The 20,866-nt window shown below is 48.1% G+C and overlaps 1 protein-coding gene across 1 annotated transcript in view; it reads right to left on the reverse strand.

The window, feature by feature from the left end:
- Nucleotides 1-20,866, reverse strand: part of TNS1 (tensin 1) — a 111,180-nt gene that overhangs the window by 29,278 nt on the left and 61,036 nt on the right. The window contains exons 13-15 of the mRNA XM_006867799.1: nucleotides 17,747-19,324; nucleotides 4,110-4,306; nucleotides 2,773-2,848 (exon numbers count right to left, since the gene is read on the reverse strand). Of these exons, the coding sequence (XP_006867861.1) occupies nucleotides 2,773-2,848; nucleotides 4,110-4,306; nucleotides 17,747-19,324 (1,851 nt within the window). The remainder of the gene's footprint in view (nucleotides 1-2,772; nucleotides 2,849-4,109; nucleotides 4,307-17,746; nucleotides 19,325-20,866) is intronic.

A 20,866-nucleotide genomic window follows, 5' to 3' on the forward strand; every position in this document is an offset into this window, starting at 1 on the left:
GTTGGGTCACCTCTCTTTGGATTAATTAATCTCCTTTAGATTAGCAGATATCTATTGCTAATTATCAAAGAATGAACCCAGTCTCATGTTGTAACCATGAAACATCTGTTTGCCCCAGATAGATAAATAGCTAGACAGATAGATCCAGCAAATAGGAGCAACAGATGTGGCTACTCCTCAGACATAACCAATCACTTCATGAGATTAGTGTTCTTGGCTGGAATACGTAAGGCCTTAGCCTCATGTGCCAATGTGGTGAACTGATATAGCATAACTCATAAAGTTCATGTTCTACATCTAAGGTTGTTGAGTATTGGTATTTATTCATCTGGAACATAAGGGAATAAAGGAAATCCAAGAATCAAAGAAAGAACTAAACTACAGGACTAATTTTCTCCATGAATTAAAGTCTCCTCTAGCTTGAGACCAAAGGACTTGATGGTCCCCAGCTACCACCATCAAACATTCTGATCAGGGTCACAACAGATGGATTCTGATAGGGGAAAAAATGTGGAACATAACTTCAAAGTCTCAAAGAATCCAGACCTACTGGTCCCATTGAGACTTGAGGAATTCTCAAAACTATTACCCTGAAATACTCTTTAAACCTTGAACAGTAACCATCATCTGAAATCAGCTTTGAACTAAATAACTCAAAAAGTAAAGAATTTTACCCTTGAGAGCCGCACTCTTTTACAATTATCCAGATGAGGCCAAATGGCCACCACTTACTCTAAAGCAAAGATGTAAAGTTCAGGGTAGTAGTGAGATTAAATTCATGGGAGTGGAACTAGAAAAGAAATTAGAATGCTGACAAATTGAAGAATGTAGCCAGTGCCACTGAACACTCTGTGTAGAAATCGTTAAATGGGAGCCACATTTGCTGTGTATACTTTCACACACATAATACATTTTTTTAAAGAACTGTCTCTTGACTAACTTGCTCTAGACTTATACTGTCCAACATGGCAGCTAGGAGCCACGTGGCTCGTCTGAATTGATGTGTTGTAAGTTTCAAAAGGAGCACTGGTGGTACTGAGGGTTAGGTATGGGGCTGCTAACTGCAGGGGCAACAGTTCAAACCCACCCTTCTCTACCGGAGAAAGATGAGACTGTTTGATTTACATACAGGGTTGCTATGAGTCGTAATAGATTGTCTGGTAGTGAGTTTTGGTAAGTGTAAAAGACACACCTGATTTAACAGATTTAATACAAAAAAATACATATTTAAAATATTTTAAAATAAAAATTCTTCAAGAATATGTTATCTTGCTGAAATGGCAGTAATGTTAATATTTTGGATAAAAGAAAGCATATGCTGTTATTGCTGTTGGTGAGGGCTGTGAAGTTGATTCTGACTCATAACGGCCCCGTATTTGGTTTCCAAGGAGCAGCTGATAGGTTTGAACCTCTAACCTTGAGGTTAGCCATCCAGTGCTAATCCTACAGTGTCACACCAGGACTCACATTGACTTCACTGGGTTTAGTTTATATATTTTTAAATGGATATAAGCAACCTCATTTAATGTTTTAATTAACTACTAAAGTAATAAAATTAAAAATTAAATAACTCTATTCTATGTTTAGATATTCATATTTTGAATGTTTGGGATTGACTAAAATGTTAAAATTAATGTCATGAGTTTATTTTGACTTGCTGTCATGTGGCCGCTAGAAATGCTAAATGACACACATGACTCATGTTACTTTCACTGGGCAGCACTGCTCTCAGGAGAACCATGGCTTCCAAGGGTTGACCAGTCACAATTTAGAACCCTGCATGCCCAAGATGGCAGCCAACACAAGCCTTCCTGGCACACAGGTCAGACACTGCTATCACATTCCTCCCTCTTCAGGACAGCCAACTCCAGTTCTCTTTGCCTCATCCCACTTCCTCTCTCACCAGGGCAAATGAAAAGCTGGGGCTGGGCCCAACCAACACCATGAGCTCTTCAGCTGACCTGGGCTGCTCACATGGACACTGGGTCACTCCCAATCTATGAGATTCCACCATAGCTTCCCTACAACTACCATCTCCTTCTCTACAATTACCATCTCCTGTTCCTCTTAATATCTCTTCTTATATAAAAAGGACACTGGCCCCGCCCTGGAGCTCCTTCAGGTCTTCTCTTTGGGTAGAAATATCTCTGCCTTTGAGGATTTACCTCACCAGTGAATAGGTCAGGGAAAGCTCACTAAATGGCCTTGCTTGGAGGTCAAGGACTTACGAGACAGGGACTCTATCAGAACGAGAGTGCTGGACCTTTTTCCTTTGTGGACACTAAATAGGTTGCCTGAAATGGAAGAGGTGCCCCAAAGAAGACCGAGGTGGAGTCACAAACAAGAAAGTCAAAGAGCACCTCAGAGATAGACTAGCAAGTCAAGAAGAGTCACTATAAGTTGGGGGAGAGAAAAATCCTCATCTTCCTTTGAAGATAGGATGCCGAAAGTCTCAACCACTAGGAAGTTCCTTAATATGAGAGTTCAGGAACCTCACAATCAAGTTAGTCCGGATCCTAAGACTGGGGCTGCTACATCTTAGATGCATGGTCATGGACAAAGGAAAAGATAGCGGCCTGATGCCATGGACGAAGACAAGTGGGAGGAGGGACAGGGAGGAGAGATGAGTCTGAGTCCTGGGGATGGAAAGAGGCAAATCCTGATGCCTACTCAGCTTTGCTGGCACATTCCTCCCACCCCCCAGACCTGATCAAGGTTGGGGTCAGGTGTTGGAAGTGACACAGGGAGACAAGTTTAGCAGGGAGTTCTTACCTCCACTGGGCAGGGGGCTGGTTGGGGAGGTTGTTTCCATCTCTTCAAAGGCCTCCTTATAGCTGTGCAGATGGGGCTGTTGGGGAAGAACAAAGGGCAGGTAAAACGGGAGAATCCACCAGTGGGCATGGCCCTGAGGAGGATGGACATGCTTTCGATGGTCTAGGAAACAGGGACAGTGCGGTAACTGACCCACAAACCCTTCATCAACCTGAATACCCTCAGATTCTCAGGTCAACAGAGGTTCAATGAGATCTGAGCCACTTGCAGCCCCAACAACACCTTGTCACTTGTGAGCGTGAGCAAGTGATTGCTCTCAAGGCCATTGTCTAGAGTTGGTGAAATTTGGGAGCCTCTACCTTAACAGCCACAACAATCTTGGAAATATTTCAGGACAAGGCATCAGTGAAAGAGAAGGGACTAGGGGTCAGGGGCTACGGTTCTGTTAGAAGGCAGAAGAAAAAAGATGTCCAAATGCTATTTGTATCGAGAATGGCTTGATCTAGAACAGCTAAAATATCTCTTATCCACGGTACATGTTAAAAATGCAGACTTCAAGACCCATTCCAGATTTCCCACATCTCTGAGGTGAACTTGAAAATCTACATTTTTAATAAACTCCCCGGGTAACTGTCTACACTAAAGTTTGAGACCAACTCCCTCTAACTACTGAAATGTCTCAGAATGCAAACACGTTAGCATTCAAGTTATATCTGCCAAGGAAACCCTATATGATCTGGTTTGGAGTTTAGAGATTGTGGTCACCACCAGAAGGCTAATCACAAAATTGGCAGTTCAAATCCACCAGTTGATCCTCAGAAACCAACTCACTGACATTAACAGAAACAACAACATGTCATACCCAAGGAACCTAGTAGCGCAACAGTCAACTGCTAGCTGAAAGATCAGTAGTTCAAACCCACCAGTAACATCTCAAGAGAAGGGCCTAGCAATCTGCCCTTCAAAAGATGAAAGCCTAGTAAACTCTCTGGGGCAGCTCTACTTGGTCACTGTAAGTTGGAATCAATTCAGTGGCACACAACAGCGTGGCATAGCTTGCATCTTTAATCATCCTATCAAAGGACTATCTTCAAGGGTCAAGAAGGAAACTTCAATCTCAGTGTTAATGTGATACATATCAGGGAATTAAGGCATAAAAGCTCTTTGTGTCTGAGGTAGGGGAAACAGTCCAGATTCCACATGCCAGAAAAGAAAAGATCGTGGGTGAGGTTGCAGAGAGGAAAAACATCGCTATAGGTTTACTGACAGGTCAGCCCTAGAGCTCTAAAGTGGGCTCCACTCCTCTCTTGTGACCCAGGAAGAAGCCAAGGGCTCACCTCTTTGGGGCGCCCTCCAGGATTGAGGGCAATGGTAAGAGCCAGCTCCGGGGAGACACATTGAACAGGGGAGCGGACTCCGGGGCTCCGAGGAGATGTGGGTTCTGGAGACTGGTTCTCATATTGCCCATCGCTGGCTGCCCGCCTCCTGAGAGGGGCTGGGGGCTCTGCAGGCTGCTTCTCCCGAGCCTGTACCCCTGTGAGGAATGGCAGACATGAGAGTCATAAGTATATTGTATAAGAAATGAACAATAGGGCCTAGTCCTCCCAAAGAAGGCAGTCATATTAGCTCAGGGGTGAGCTGGAACGAGTCCCTCAACACTTCCCCAGCCTTCCTTGGCCCAACTTAGCTCACATGGGGCTGTCTTTGAGGGCGGGGGAATCTGCTTAAACTGGGCTCAGCCATTCACCAAGAATCTCCACTCCATATTGCCTTGGGGCCAAAAGCCAAAAGGGCTAATACATGAAACAGATGTCAGCTCTATCCAACCCCTGGAGGCAGAGGCCAGAGCTTCTAGGCAAGGAAGGGAAGGTGGTGGGAGGGAGAGACAGTCTCCAAGGCAACTGCATCAACCAACAAGCAACATCAAACCCTTGGGGAAGAACTACTGGAAAGAACAGAGAATGAATCATCCTGAACATGGTGCTCCCAAAGAGAAACAAAGGACCAATTAACTGCTGTCACGGGTCCCCAGGCCCAACTGGTCCCTGGGATGGCTGATCTTTCTAGGGATCTCCAACCTTCAGCCAGTGCTCCTCCGAAGCCTCTCCCCAATCTCCTTTGTAGCGATCCCTCAGCTATCCACCCCGGTTCTTGACCCAAAGACAATGGAGGCTGCCAGCGGAAGAGCAGGGAAGGAGAGCCCTGAAGTCATGTCCACCATCTGCTTTTCTGCAATTCCCTTCCCACTCCACAGGCCTGGGACGGTGTTAGCTTCACCAGCCTTCCATCCCACTCACACTGCCAACAGCTGGGTGAGGCATGGAATCCTCTGCCTCATTGAGCCGGTTCCCAGAATCCTGGAAAACTTAATTTCCAGGTCCCAGAGGCTAAGACCTCACCCCGGGCTAATGGGAGGCTAAACTCTTGATCATCATTATCTTCCAGGAGGAGAATCTCTGCTCTGCTTTTACCACCATCAGTCAGGGAAGGGAAGATAGCTGACTGATAGGTTCTGGGACTTACCAAAGGTCCCAGGGCACGTGAGACTGAGGTCCTGGCCACACCAGCCTCATCCCAGCACATCTGAGAGCACTGCCCCATGGCATACTTGTGTGCATGTGTGGGCATGCACACACACATACACTGCTGGTCCCCAAGAATGTGCCAGGAAGTAGAAATCACATGCATTTAGGTGGAAACACTTTTTATCATCCACAGTGGGGTCTTCACGCCCTCAGCTCAATGGGTACCTCCTGGCACAGCCATGAAAAACACAGGCTGGAAAGCTTCCTTCTAACTCATCATGAACAACAGGCTGCCAGTTGCCAAGTGCTGGGACAAGCACACAAAACAAACACAAGTTACTCTGAGATGTGCACTCACACTTGTCCAGAATGGGGGCTCCAGAGAGCCCCTCAGAGGAGCAGCAGAATAGGCCCAGCATCTGGACAGAAAGTCCAAGGCAGGACTCTGAGTCTCACTTTGGATCCTTCACCATTCTGAGGTAGTGTTGACGTCTCCATGGAGAAGGAAGAGGCTGATGAAAGCAGGAGCTGGACTCTGCTCTCCCTGACGCCCACAAATGACTTTCCTCAAGGTACATAAATCTCAACAAGCCCTATCTTCTGAGAGGAAAACGGAGGCTGCATGTTAAAAGCCTTACCCAGATGAAGGCTGGGACGCGGCTTGACAGAGTGCACTGCATAGGAATTGTACCATCACAGTGCAGATGCTGCTCTCCCTCCACCATGCTTCCCCACCCCCAAGCCCCTTCCCCCAACAGGCCCCCTGGGAAGCTTGGTCCAGAACTGCCACTGGTTTTGTTCCTGGAAAAACATTAGAGGGAAACAGACGTACCCATTGATTTTCTAATAATAATTGTGACAAAGAAGGCCCATTTGGGAAAGGCTCTTGGGGGTTGGAACAGAGTCGAGCTCCAAGGTTAAAAGAAATGCATTAGGGCTGGTCTCAGCTCTGGGCTCGCATCCCCGGGACAGCCTCTTTCTGGCAGATTCCTTGGCCTTTTCAAGAGGCAGCAAGTTTCCCTGTTTGGAGGTTTAGTGTTTGTCTCCATTTGAGGGGCAAAGAACATTCTCCCTGCTCTGCTCGACATCCTACATGTTCCCATGCCATAGTGGAGGCTGCAGCACCAGTGGACTGGGGGATGAAGCTGACCTGCAGAAGTGATCTCCAAATGTAGAGGGCATGGGACATGCCGAGAATCCTACCTTCTCAATCCCCTTTCTCCTACACCACCTGTTTTGCACTTGGGAGACAACCAGGTGGACAGAAATAGGGAGACCCCACATTCCACCCCAACAGAGCCAGCACCTCCCCCACAGAACAACCCACCACACCCATGGCCAGCTAGGGGCGTCTCAATCTTTGGACACAGTATTTCACTGTTGTTCCCTTGGCAGGCCCAGATCTGCCCTTAAGTGCCTGGAAAGCCATGTTCCCTCTCTTTCCTTTTTCACGATGGGAGGGGAGACAGAGCATGGCAAAGGGGAGAGAAAAGAGCCCCATTGTTCCTCAGCCAAGCTGGAACGTCTGGAGGCAAGCGGACAGCCGTCAGAAAGAGAACACCCTCTCTCATGTCCCAGAGCCCAGAGATGAACTGATAGCAATAATGGCTGGCTGACTTTTATTTCCCCCACTACTCTTCGTACTCAAGGAGCTCTGGTAGCATAGTGACTACGAATAAGGCTGCTAATCTCATGGTCAGCAGTTCAACACTACCAGCTGTTCTGTAGGAAAAAGATGAGGTTTTCTGCTCCCATAAAGATTTACAGCCTCGGACACCCTGTACAGGGTCGCTATGAGTCGGAACCGACTCCACGGCACATAACAACAACAACTCTTCATACTCTACTCCTTCACACCATGATCTCCAGAACTTTCTCCATCTCCTGGTCCTGTGCTCTCTCTGAGCGCCTCTGATTCTATGTACTCCCTCCCCACAGACACATGGGTACACACACAGGTACGTACCCAGGCATGCACGGACACACACCACATTAACCCAACAGGAATGGCAGTAGGACACTGGAATGGTGGGGCATTGAGTCACCCTCAGGACAGCTGCATTCAGTCCTGCCCCAGGAGGAGACCAGCCTAATGGTCTGAAGAAGTGAAGGAGGAAGATAGGAACGGAAGCTGATCCTGGGGACTAGGGAAGGTCCTGCCAGCAGGCTACTGATTCAAGTATCTTGCCCAGAGTGAGGAACGGGGAGCTCTGACTGTTCTCTAGACTAGCACCGTTCATTTCAAGAGCCCCTTGTGGTTCTCTAGGGCTGCTTCACACATTATCTCTGAGGAAGAAACCTTATCCCAGGAGTCCCCTTTCTCAGTGAGTCCTCCCACTGCACCCCAGGGTGGTGTTGTGCTTAGGAAAAGCTTACCCCAAGTGTCCCTCAAAGGAGGCTGGAGACAATGAAGGCCCTTCTTCAAATACACACCCACAGACACTACTCTGATTCTGGGAGCTACAGCCCTAATACAAATCAATAGCCACACTTTGATATAACACAGACATCTGACACCCCTGGGTCCCAGGCACGAGGGTAAGGCGTTATCTGCAGATCCCCAGATGGGCCACCTCCATCCCACAGACCCAGTTCTTCTTTCTCTCTCCAGCCTTCCAATTTCCAAAAGACTGGGGTCCTCAGCTCCAGGTGGCAGGGCTGGGTGTCCGGCTGTGTGCCTGGGCTCCAGAATCGAGGGATCCGGGCAGCCACCTGCTGAGCCAGGGCACCAGAAAGCCACACGGCAACCATACTAGCAGCCCCAGGACAAGCCATGCCAGCTCCCCTCAGGGCAGGTCCACTACCCCAGAACCTGCCCTACATCCCAGGCTCCAGTGTACACTGCCCTCCCCACCCATGGGCTGAGAGAAGGAATGGAGAAAAGGAGGGAGGTGGAAGTCTACAAAAGTCATCTCCCAATTATCCACGGATTGGGGTGATCCGTGAAAGCCTTAGACATGATCACTGGGAGCCAACAGCCCCCTCCCGCCCCCCGCCCCCCGCCTTTCAAGCTTTTTCCTGGAACTGCTCAAGTTAATGGCATGGGTCAATCTAAGAGCACCTTCTTCTTCCCCAACCTTAGCCTCCAGCCTTGGAGAAGCAAGGCAAAGGATTGGGTGGGATCCTTTTTTAGTAGTAAAAGCTTATGGGCCGTATGTACAAGAGAGGAGGAGGTCAAAGTCAATGGACTACATTATCCTCAAATTAAGTCACCCAAATCCTGATGAGGGTGTACCACGTCTACGGTGTGTCACAGCCACTTTGCCAAATACAAGAGGCAGGGCTCATCACCTCTCCATTTTTCAGATTAGGAAACTGAGGTCTGAGTATTTCAAAGATCCACTACGGTCACAGAGGGGGTCACAGGCAAAGCCAGGGCCACAACCTGGGACTCTAACTTGTGGCCCCAAGTATCAGAATCAGACATTCAGGTGGGGGGTCAGTCAGGGTATTCTACCCACGTGGCGTCCTATTCAGGAATGGACAGAGCAGTAAATGTTCTTGACCTGTGCCCGGTGCCCCAGGCACAGCCCAGCCTGGTCTCCCAGGAGAATCTGGCCCAGCCTTCACTGAGGAGCATGGGAACCCTCATTACAAAGGTCTGCATCTCCAGGGGGAACGTCCAAAGCAAGTCTAGTTCCGCCAGATCCCATTACCAGCAGGCAAGGCCAAGGCTGAAAGCATCAGGCCTGCGTCCATGCAAAAGTGGGAGTACAGCTCATGCAGGGAGGGAGGGTGGTGAGAGGGTGGTGGGCAAGGAAAAAGGAGAGGGACAGTGGGAAAAGGAGAAAAGAAAAGAGAACAAGATGGAATGAAGGTGAGGAAGAAAAGTGAGGAAGAAATGGAGAAGACAGAAGGAGGAGGAAAGTGAGTAAGAGACTGGCAGAACATGGCAGAAAGAGGAGAGAGAAACCACAAACTGAAGCGAGGGGCAGAGAGCTCTAAAAGAAGAAGGGAGGAAAGAAACCTACCAGAGATAGAAGAGGATCGGATCTGGTGGAGAGGAGGGTGCCGGAAGCTGATGCTCTGCCTAATGTCCTGCAGTTTGGCATTATATGCTACCAACCCCCACCCCAAGGGAGCCGGCAGGAAGTGGGGGGCAAGCAAGAGGAAGGCAGGGGTGGAGGGGAAACACCAGGCAAGGGGCACCCCACCAATGGCACAGAGGGCAGATGGATGTGGGATGCATCAAAAATGCAGGGGACAAGGCATTTGTAAACAAGACGAAACAAAACAAAAACAAAGAGAAAACCAAAATTAGTTGGTGTTGGGAGTCTAGGATCTGGGCACACACTAAGAGGGTGGTGGGGAAGGCATCAAACAAGACGAGAGGATAGATCAGGGTCTTGTTTTCCAAAAGGATGGGTGGCCTTCTTGTTGCTTTTTTCTTTTCTACCCCCAAAGAAGGAGGAAGAAGGTGTTGGTCGGGGTCAGGAAGTTTCAGTCCTGGTCACCCCACACCCTTAGCTGCTTTCACAGTTACCAGACCTTCCCTGGGTTTCTCCTACTTTCACCTGGCTCTTCATGATTCAGCTGTGACCCTACCAAGTCTGAGCCTAAGGGTCACACCTTAGCACCCCTCAATCCTTTGCTCTTTCGTCATACCCTACATAATAACCCTCTTCCTCGGGTACCATTATGCTTTTTCATTCTTGCCCAAAGCTGCTGACCACCACTGGAGAAAGGCCTAAAGTGAACCGGTTTGGATGTACTATAAGGGCCTGCTACAGTATCTATGTTGGCTCCCAATTCCCTTTCACATCACAGGATCAACCTTAATATTTTTTCTTCTCAAGTGATCAATACCAGTCATCCCTGCTTCCAAGGCATCATGCTCCTCAGCTTTGATGATTCCACACCATGTCTCTGACCTCTAAACATGGGAAGTCCCAGGATTCAATCCTGGAGCTGCCTCTTCACCGGCATTCTCCTTCTCTATGCTGCCATTCAGTCCCATGCTTTACATAACATCGATATATATGCTAAGCTCCGACCTTTCCCACCAGAGTCGTGATTCATACAGCCAAACATCTTGGCCATCTCATGAGCTTCTCAGACTTAACAAATCAGAAATCACACCTCCAATATTCCTCCTAAACCTGTTCTTTCTGCATTCTCAACTATCTCAGCAAAGATCAGGCTCTCAATGTACTCACCATTCTTCAGCTATGCTTTCCTGCATTCTTCACACATACTTTCACCCAGCTGTTCATTATGAACCTTCTAGCAACCCCACCCACTTTCAGTTTCAAACCCATACTGAATGCAGAGCCTTGCCATTCTGCTTTCCTTCACTCCCATGAAACTTTTATTAAAACTGGCTTTGTTTTAAAGTTCCAGGTCTTTCCTCCCTGACTAAACTTTACATTCTACAGGGATCCTGATCCGTATTTGATTTCCACTATGCACTGAAATCTTTACTCCTAGAGACATCTGAGATCAGTTCAGTCACTGAATCAGGAACATAAGGTTAACATGATTGGACGTTCCAGACCAGACTCATTTCTTTCTCTGATCTTATTGCACTGACTAGGACAGTTGACACATGTCTAAATAAAAGTGGTGGGGAAAAGGCATCCTTGTCTTGTCCCTGATCTCAATGGAAATTCTTCTAATGTTTTGCAAGACAGTGTGATGTAAGCTTCTGTAAGCTTTTGGTACCTACCTTCATCAAGTTAAAAAACAAACAAACAAAACTGCCCTTTCTTTTTCTGAGTTGTCAGCAGAAGTAGGGAGATGGTGGATCCATACAATAAGCACTGGACTGCAAGCCTCCCAGTCGGTAGTTCAAGCCCATCAGCCACTCAGCAGGAGAAAGATGAGGCTTTCTTACAACCTTAGAAACCCTATATAGGGTCGCTATGAGTCAGAACCAACTAGATGGCACTTAACAAGCTGAAATAAGGCACAACAGGTGGTTGAATCAAAGTAGAACAAACCAGTACTGAAGGATGGAGAGGGTCCAAGGAGGAAAAGACAGAAAACTAAGGGAGAAAGAGGCCACCACTCATCTGTAAGTTTGTCGTACTGTGGTGGCTTATGAGTTGCTGGAAGCTATGCCACCAGTATTTTATATATCAGCAGGGTCACCCACGATGGACAGGTTTCAGATGAGCTTCCAGACAAAGACAGACTAGGAAGAAGCAGTGAAAACTACTTCCTAATATTTAGTCACTGAAAACCTTATGAATAGCAGAGAAACACTGTCAGATACAGTGCTTGAAAATGAGCCCCTTGTGTTGGAAGGCACTCAAAATGTGACTGGGGAAGAGCTGCCTCCTCAAAGTAGAGTTGACCATGATGACACGAATGGAGTAAAACCCGTGGGAGTAAAGCCCTCGGGACCTTCATCTGCTGGCACAACTCAAAATGAAGAGAAATAGCTGTAAACATCCATTAATAATCGGAACATGGAATGTACAAAGTATGAATCTTGGAAAAATGGAAATTGTCAAAAAGGAAATGGAATGCATGAACATTGATATCGTAGGCATTAGTGAGCTGAAATGGACTGGTATTGGCCATTTTGAATCTGACAACCACATGGTTTATTATGCTGGGAATGACAAATTGAAGTGGAATAGGGTTGCATTCATCGTCAGAAAGAACATATCCAGATCAGTCATGAGATACAACGCTGCATGTGATAGGATAACATCCATGCACCAATAGGGAATATCAATTAATACCACTATTATTCAAATTTACGCACCAATCGCTAAAGCTATTGAGGATGAAATAGAAGAATTCAACCAACTTCTTCAATGTGAAATTGATCAAACATGCAATTGTGATGTATTGATCATTACTAGTGATTCGAATGAAAAGGATGGAAACAAAGAGGAAGGATCAGCAGTTGGAAAATATGGCTTTGGTGACAGAAATGATGGTGGAGATCACATGATAGAATTCTGCAAAACCATTGATTTGTCTATTTCAAATACCTTGTTTAGACAGCATTAAGATTATACACATGGACTTCACCAGATGGAATATACAGAAATCAAACTATCTACATCTGTGGAAAGAGATGATGGAAAAACTCCATATCATCAGCCAAAACAAGGCCAGGGGCAGATAGTGGAACAGACAGACCATCAATTGCTCATATGCAAATTCAGACTTAAGCTGAAGAAAATGAGAACAAGTCCAGAAGAGCTGGACTTATATGACCTTGGATATATCCCATTTGAATTTAGAGATCATCTGATGAACAGATTTGATACATTAAACACTAAAGACTAAAGATGAGAGGAGTTGTGGGATGACATCAAGAACATCATACAGGAAGAAAGCAAAAAGTCATTAAGAAGACAAGAAAGAAGGAAAAGTTCAAAATGGATGTCAGAAGAGACACTGAAACTTGCTCTCCAGTGTAGAGATGCTAAAGCAAATTGAAGAGCTGAACAGAAAATTTCAAAGGTCAGCTCTAGAAGACAAAGTCAACTATTACAATGAAATGTGCAAAGAAGATGTGGAGTCAAAAAAACCAAAAGGGAAGAACATGCTCAGCATTTCTCAAGCTGAGGTAACTGAAGAAAAAATTCAAGCCTCGACTCTCATTATTGAAGGATTCTCAGGGCAAATTATTGAATGATACAGAAAGCATCAAAAGAAGATGGAAGGAATATACAGAGACACGTTACCAAAAGGAAATTGTTGATGTTCAACCATTTCAAGAGGTAGTATATGATCAAGAGCCAATGATACTAAATGAAGAAGTCCAAGGTGCATTGAAGGAATTGTCAAAGAAGAAGGCACCAGGAATTGATGGACTAAAAATTGAAATATTTCAAGAAAGTGAGACTGCACAGAAGGCACTCACTCATTTATGCCAAGAAATTTGGAAAACAACTATTTGGCCAACTGATTGGAAGAGATCCATATTTGTGCCCATTCCAAAGAGAGGTGACCCAACGGAATGTGGAAATTGGACAATATCTTTGATATCCCATGTGAGTAAAGTTGTACTAAAGGTAATACAGAAATGGCTGCAAGCATACATTGACAGAGAACTTTCAGAGGTTCAAGGCAGATTCAGAAGAGGTCGTGGAACAAGGGATATCACTGCTGATATCTGATGGATCTTGGCTAAAAGCAAAGAATATCAGAAAGATGTTTACCTGTGCTTTATTGACTATGCAAAGGCTTTCGATGTTGTGGATCATGGCAAACTATGGACAACACTGTGAAGTATGAGTATTCCAGAACACTTAATTGTGCTCATGAGGAATCTGTGCATGGACCAGTTGTTCAAACAGAATATGGGAACACTGAATGGTTTGAAATTAAGAAAGGTATGCAACAGGGTTGTATTCTTTTACCATACATATTCCACCTGTATGCTGAGCAAATTATCTGAGAAGCTGGGTTATATGAAGAAAAATGTGGCATCAGGATTGGAGGAAGACTCATTAACAACCTGCAATATACAGATGATACAACCTTACTTGCTGAAAGTGAAGGAAACGTAAAATACTTACTGATGAAGATCAAAGAGCACAGCCTTTGATATGGATTGCTTCTCAATGTAAAGAAAACACAAAAATCCTCACCACTGGACCAATAAACAACATTTCTATCAATGGAGAAAAGATTGAAGTTGTCAAGGACTTCATTCTTCTTGGATCAACCATCAACTCTCATGGAAGCAGCAGTCGAGAAATCAAACGATGCATTGCTTTAGGCAAATCTGCTGCACAAGACCTTTTTAAAGTTTTGAAGAACAAAGATGTCAGCTTGAGGACTAAGGTGCACCTCATCAAAGCCATGGTATTTTCAATAACCTCATATGCATGCAAAAGCTGGACAGTGAATAAGTAATACCACAGAGGAATTGATACACTTGAGTTATGGCGTTGGAAGAAAATATTTAAAGTACCATGAATGCCATAAGAACAAACAGATTTGTGTTGAAAGAAGTGCAGCCAGAGTGCTCCTTGGAGGCCAGGATGGTCAAACTTCATCTCCCATACTTTGGACATATTGTCAGAAGGGACCAGTCACTGGAGAAGGATGTCATGTTTGGTAAAGTGGAAGGTCAGAGAAAAAGAGGAAGACCCCCAGCAAGCTGGATTGGCAAAGTGGTAGCATCAATGGGCTCAAGCATGGCAACAATTGTGAGATTGACCCAGGACCAGGCAGTGTTTCATTTTGTTGTGCATAGGGTCGTTGTGAGTCGGTACCTACTTGATGGCACCTAACAACAATAACAACAAGGGAGAAAAGCCAAGAGAAACCAGATCAAGTTCTTGGCCATGAAAAGGTTCTCCCTCTGACATGAACTCCCCAGTTTACGCATGTCAAAGTTTCTAGGAACAGAATGTAGAATGAACAGAAAAATGTAGTGTTGAAGTCTATCCTTGCTGGCTCTCAGCCTGTTCCATTTGTCATGCTTCTATCCCTTCATCTAGTTAACCACTGAAGACCCCTTGAAGGGGGACTGAGGTAGTTGTGCAAGTAGGAACTTCTGCAATAAGAAATTCTGTTGGTGGCTGAGTATGGGCCCAAGAGGCAACTTTCTAGTCCTGGGTTACAAAATGTGACTTCTCCTCTAGACAGCTCATCCTTCTCATGATTGAGTCACCCACAGTCAGTGATGGAAATAGTGGCAAGGTTAGGGGATGGGGACACTGTTGGCACAATAACCCTTCCTATGACTTCTTGCAGCCCAAACCTGAAAGGCTAGAGGATATGGAGGATGATGGTAAAGACTTGGAACTTGGAAGGAGAGAAATGGCTGAAAGGAGGGCCACTACAAGGTGGACATTTTCCCAGGGTCATTAGGGTTACAGCTTCCTCTTGAGCAAACTCTCAGAGAGCTATAAGGAAGGGTCCTGGTAGGGGAATAAATTCACCTTGCTTCTTACCCACCACTAGAGTGGGCACTGTTCATCAAGCCACAATCCCAATTATATAAAATATTGGGAGGTGAACTAAATTCCTAGGAAATTTGGGTAGCCTCATCCCTCTCACCTCCAAAAATTAAAGGAGGGAAAGGTCTTTGCTGATAATGAATCCAAGAGGGTCATTATCTCAGGGGCCCAGATGTGGACTAAAAGGAGCCCCATGTGAAGCACCCCATGGAGCATGTCCCCCTAGCATTACAGAGCTACTTATCTTGTGTTTTGATTTTCATCCAAAGGATGAAGCCTCAATTGCCAATTCTGTGGTACAAAGACTATCACTATGGCCAATTTCAAACTACCCATAGTTAAACAACTGGCTCTCAAAATTCCTGAAGACTGAATCATCTTCACTTGCAAGCCAGTACGAGTTGGCTCCAGTCCTCCAATGGAAAAGGTCCTCCCATTCCAGTGTTTCATATAGCCCAGACATATGGGGAGAGTTGGGATAACAAGAAACTCCTGCTGAGTCTCCTGTGTCTCTAGGTTAGTCAGACTGTGGTATGCAAACTGTGAGAGGTAAGGGGATTCATGGCACTGAGATGGTAACTACACTGAGCCATTCCCAGCAGGCCTTTCCTCACCCCATTCTCGTCCTCAGAAGCAGATGTATGCTACCATGACAACCCTGTCACACACTCTGAAAGTGACTTTAATAACGTCAACCCAAACCCATCATCTCCTTAGGATCCAGACTTGCCTTTCTGCCTAACATGTGAAGAGTCCCTTGGCTTCCTCAGGGACGGAACTGGCCCTGTGTATTCTTGAGAACCTTTATAGAGCCCAATGAAACTCTAATTTCTGTGCAGTTCTCTCCACCAGCCAAGTGTTCAATCCTAGGCCAGATTAAGGGCAGGTTAGACTTCTCAGGTTGGCCAATATCTGCCCCCTGAGATTTGGACTAAAAGGAGAGGTTATTTGCTATTTTCTATCCCTTACATTAGGCAACCTTCTAGAGGTGGTTCCAGTGAACCATCACACTGGGCAAAGGCTTTGGAGGCCTTGAGCAAAGGCATCTCTGAGGAAGGTTTTTGAGTGTCTGTGTAGTATTACTGGTCTAAAGTGGAGGAAAGCCCACCCTGTCTGAGACAGGGGATTTGATAGGCTAACTCTAAGGGAAGTGCCAAGCAGGGTCTCAATGGCTCTTCAACAATGTCCATTGCACAGAAAGAAAAGTAGAGGTGAAACTGGGCAGTGAAGAAACCATGGAAAGCCCCAAACTCCCCAGGACAGTGTTTACTGGAAGGTCCACTGTGGCCTGAAGAACTGGAAGCTCAGGACAGGCTCTGCATCCAAGAAGAGTTCTCGCTGCCAGAACGGCAGACAGGGTACTGGGAATGGGCGGTCTGCTCAGTTCTGAAGTACAGACAGAGGGCGTCCATACTCTACACTCAGATCTTGGACCCTAGTCAAGAGCCAGCTGGCCACCCCCTCAGCTGCGTCCCCAAACCCACCATCTCTCTCCCCAGGAAGGGTGTCTCCTTCCCTCCCTGCAGCTGGCCTGTGACTCAGCTTCCCCTAAATTTAGGGAAAGGGGTGGAAAGCAGAACCAGCTGCTTAGGCTCCCCTTTTCCTCCTTGAGCAGAGCGGTGGCACAAGACCCAGCTAGTCCCAACTCTGATATTCCACCCCTGCCTGGTTTCACCTCTACCACAATTTAATCCACAGCATCGCCCACCCATTGTGGCTGCCCCATGAGTTGGTCTAGTGGAAAAGAAGGGAGCCACCAGCTGTCCTGCCCAACATGGCATCAGATGTTTTGCCCTGCTGGGGATTTTCTTGCCTGTATGTCTCCAACAAGCTCCTCTGGTTGTCCTACCTCCCCGCCCCATCCTCTGACAGGGACATAGAACTTTGTTTCCCACCAAAATAGGCTGGTCCTTCAACGAGGTCCAACAGGAATCCTACAAAGAAGGGTAGCCTTGCCCTCCCCTATTCAGGGAAATGCCCAGGAAGACTCGTGCAGAGTTGAACACTCAGAGCCAAAGAACAGTCTCTAGCTTCGCAGTGGCTCATGGTTCAGGAGGGAAGGAGTGTCTGTGAAGGCCTCCCTCAACCCTCCCCCATTCCTTTTCCATGAAACTCAAGTGTGAGGACAGAACACTGCAGGCAGTCTCAGAATGTGTCTCCTCTCTGTCTAGACCATCTACCTCCATACTCCAGCCCCAAAGTCACCACCTCTAGAAAGCTTTCCCTGACTGCCCAAGGTGGTAGGCCCTTGGTGCTCACCTCCATCACACTGGATGCATTGCACTCTGGTAGGATTATCTGACTGTAGACCTGTTCCCAAACCACACTATAAGCTCCTTGAGGGCAGCACCCAAGAGGCAGTCATTTCTGAGTCTCAGAGGCTGGCCTGGTGAAGGCAGAAAGGTATGCCTAGCACATGATTCCTGACAGTCTGCCCAGGCCAAAGGAGAGCCACCAGGAGTGATGGTTGTATTTGTACCTCTTCCCCCAGCAAAACCAGGCAAGCTCAACGTGGGGAGGGGCAGAAAGTGTCAGGAGGGAATACCCAGGATCCATGGTTCTTGAGGCTCTTACCTGCTACCCGATGGGCCACCAGCCCTTCCAGGTTCAGTGGCTCTTCCTCTGGAGTTCGGGATGGGTCTGAAACCACCTCCTTTGGCGGGAGCTGAGGCTGTGTGGTGGTAAGGCCAGGGAGAGAGGCTGGGGGCTGCTGAGGCCCTGGAGGGCTGTGGGCATTTGGAAGAAAGGCAGAAGAGGAGGTGGAAGAAGCTGGGCTCTTTGGATGGAAACTCTGGTTAGGCCCAGCTGGACAAGGCTGATAATCATAAGGCGAATAAGACCTGCCAGGTGGAGTGGGCTCCCTGGAGACTCGTGGGGCCAGCTCAGCAGTTCCCAAGGAATGCCCACTTGGGATGTAGCCAGATCTAGACTGGGTCAGTGGCTGGGATTGGCGGGATGATCCGGGAAAGGGCTGGGAGGAGAGTGGGGACGCCCCTGGCCAGGCCCCTGGGACACTCTGGGATTTGTGCAGGGGGGCAGCGGGTGAAGTGGGCTCCAGATCCAGCATCAGCATGTTGAGGACTTCGATGGATTGCTCAATCTCCTGCCGCGAAGCTGCCCTTGGGAACTCAGGGAGACCAGGGACTGGGGTCTCTGTCAAAAACTGAGGGCTGGGCCTGCTGGACCCTAAACTTTCCAAGTGGGCTCTCTCCTGCTGGCGGGGAGGAGGGCGAGGCTGTTGCTGCTGTTGCTGCTGCCATGAATTCAGCCCCCTCTGCACTGCCTCCCGGCTGCTTCCACTGCGGGCTGGAGCTAGGGGCAGGTGGGACTCGGTGTCCGGAAAGGATTGCGAACGGAACATACCACTGGGGTCATGGCCGTAGTGGGAGGTGGCCACTGGCTGTGGCCAGGATGGGTGGGGCCCCTCCCGTTGGTGCCCAGCTAAACTCTCCTGTGCAGAGTAGGAGGGCCGCATGGGGGCCGTGTGGTCAGCATGGGCAGGGACCACTTGGCTAGGTGACTCGTAGAGGTAGCCCCCACCATTGACCATGGGTTCTACTGGGTAGGACTTGTCGAGACCATTGATCATTGGGGACAGGGCCTCCGGGTAGCCCCCCTCACTGGTGTTGGTGACCCCATCCAAGGAGGATAGTGTGCCCATGCTGCCCACGCTGTGCCCATCCTGGTTGGGCAGTTCATCGTCCAGGATGTCCGTCTCCCGTTCAGATGCTAAAGCCCCGCCATTGACATGCACCTGGGCTGGGACAACATGGCGGCCCGACGAAGGCACAGCAGGGCCCCCAGCCTGGCGGGGCCGGAGGTGCTGGGTGTGGTACATGGGGCCTCGCTTCTCTCGCTCTAAGCCAAAGCCGCTGAGCAGGCGATCCAGCTCACGTTTCTCCTCGGGGCTCAGGGCAGCCGGGGCACTGGCAGGACCAGGGGCAGGCTCATCGGTCTTGTCTGTCTTGGTGGAGGCAGTGGAATTGCCCGAATCACTGCTCACAGACAGCGTGTGCTCCACATGGTTGGGGGTGGCTGAGAGAGTGGGGCGCACAGTATTGATGGCCCCGTTGCTGCCGTGCAGAGAGTCCTTTTTCTTGACCTTGGCGTAGAGACTCCCGTCCAGCGGCCCCTGGGTGTGTCCCACCACCTCTGTAAGGGAGAGGGCCAGGGACACAACACATAACAGTGGTCAGTGGAGGCAGGGACATCTTCTGTTCTCCCAAGAAAGGAGTTAAGAGCTGCCATTCCCTGGAGCACCCTGAAAGAAAGCTGAAGTGGGGAAAGGGAAGACTAAAGCACGCCCACCCCAGGCTTTTGGGCAAAGCCCTCACCAATACACAGCTTTGGGACCAGGAAGAACCTAGGAGTGGGCAGGGTGGCAAAGTGCCCTAGTAAATGGCTCTGGCATTTTACTAGCTACCTGGCCACACACATAAAGATTATTCTATAGAAGCCCCAGCCCTGCTCACTCCTGAGCCTTGGTTTCCTGTCTGTAAAATGGGAATAATAATAGCATTGTTGTTGTTGTTAGCTACTATCAAGTCAGCCCCCAGCTCGTTATGACCCCAGGCACAATGCAACAAAACTCTGACCAGCCCCGTGCCATCCCCGCGCTCAGTGCTAGGTCTGACCATTGTGACCCAGGGTGTTTTCACTGGATGATTTCTAAAAGCAGCCCACCAGGTCTGTCCTCCTACTTCTAGTTTGGAAGTCCCACTGAAACCCATTTGGCATTGTAGCAAGCCCCTCTGGCAGACAAGAGGCAGTGGCACATGAAGAGCATAGGCAGGAATCAAACCCAAGTTACCTGCATTGGAGGCAGCAAGTCTACCCCTGAACCACAACTCTCATACGAGCAGCTTGAACCATATGGAAATGGCAACGTCATTTTGGACTTACAACACTGCGAGTTTGAATGAGTTGCCCTTTATGGTCAGGAGCCATTCCATCATCACGGTCATGATCATTAATTCGTGGATGAAGACAGACAAAGCTGAACCCGTCCACCTTCCCATCCCACCTCAGAAAGGTGCACTTCTACTCCTGCTCCCTGATTCCTGGGATTCCTCACTAGAAATAAGGAAAACTCAGGAGAGGCAGCCAGTGTCTGGAGGTTACACAGTGATGGAGACAGTCAGTCCTCGATATTCTTTGACAAACTACTTGAGGGGAACAGGAGGAGGACAGGAAGGGACTCCACATGCCCATGGGGGTTGGAAGGCAGCGCTAGGGCTCTCTAAGACACAAAGGATCTTCTAAAACTATTCCGTCAGAAAATGCCATTCATTGAAACCACCACCATAGTTCTAGAAGTTCCAGTCCTGCCCACTCTTCACTGGCCCCTCCCAACATCAGCACGCTGGGCCTACACAGAGACGATTCAGGGAAAAGCAAGAGAAGCCAGACAGGTGGAACAGCAGGCTGGAAAAGCTAGCATGTTGGCTGCCCCCTGCTCCAAGGCTGCCAAGGACCCCTGGAAGTGTTGACCAAGGCTAGGTTCCACAAAGCAAGCAGGCCAAGGATGGGAGGAACACATTCTCCCTCAGAATGCTGGGGCTCACTGAGGGGGGGCGCTGGGGTAAGGGGTTCAGGGACCAGGCTTGAAGGGGGGCATCAAGAACACAGAGTTAGAGGTTTCCATCAAGGTACAGTGTTCCCAGTGTCCTTTTGCCTGCAGACAGCTCTGGGGCC

The sequence above is a fragment of the Chrysochloris asiatica genome, unplaced genomic scaffold (genome assembly GCF_000296735.1).
Source record: "Chrysochloris asiatica unplaced genomic scaffold, ChrAsi1.0 scaffold00110, whole genome shotgun sequence".
Lineage (NCBI taxonomy): Eukaryota > Metazoa > Chordata > Mammalia > Afrosoricida > Chrysochloridae > Chrysochloris > Chrysochloris asiatica.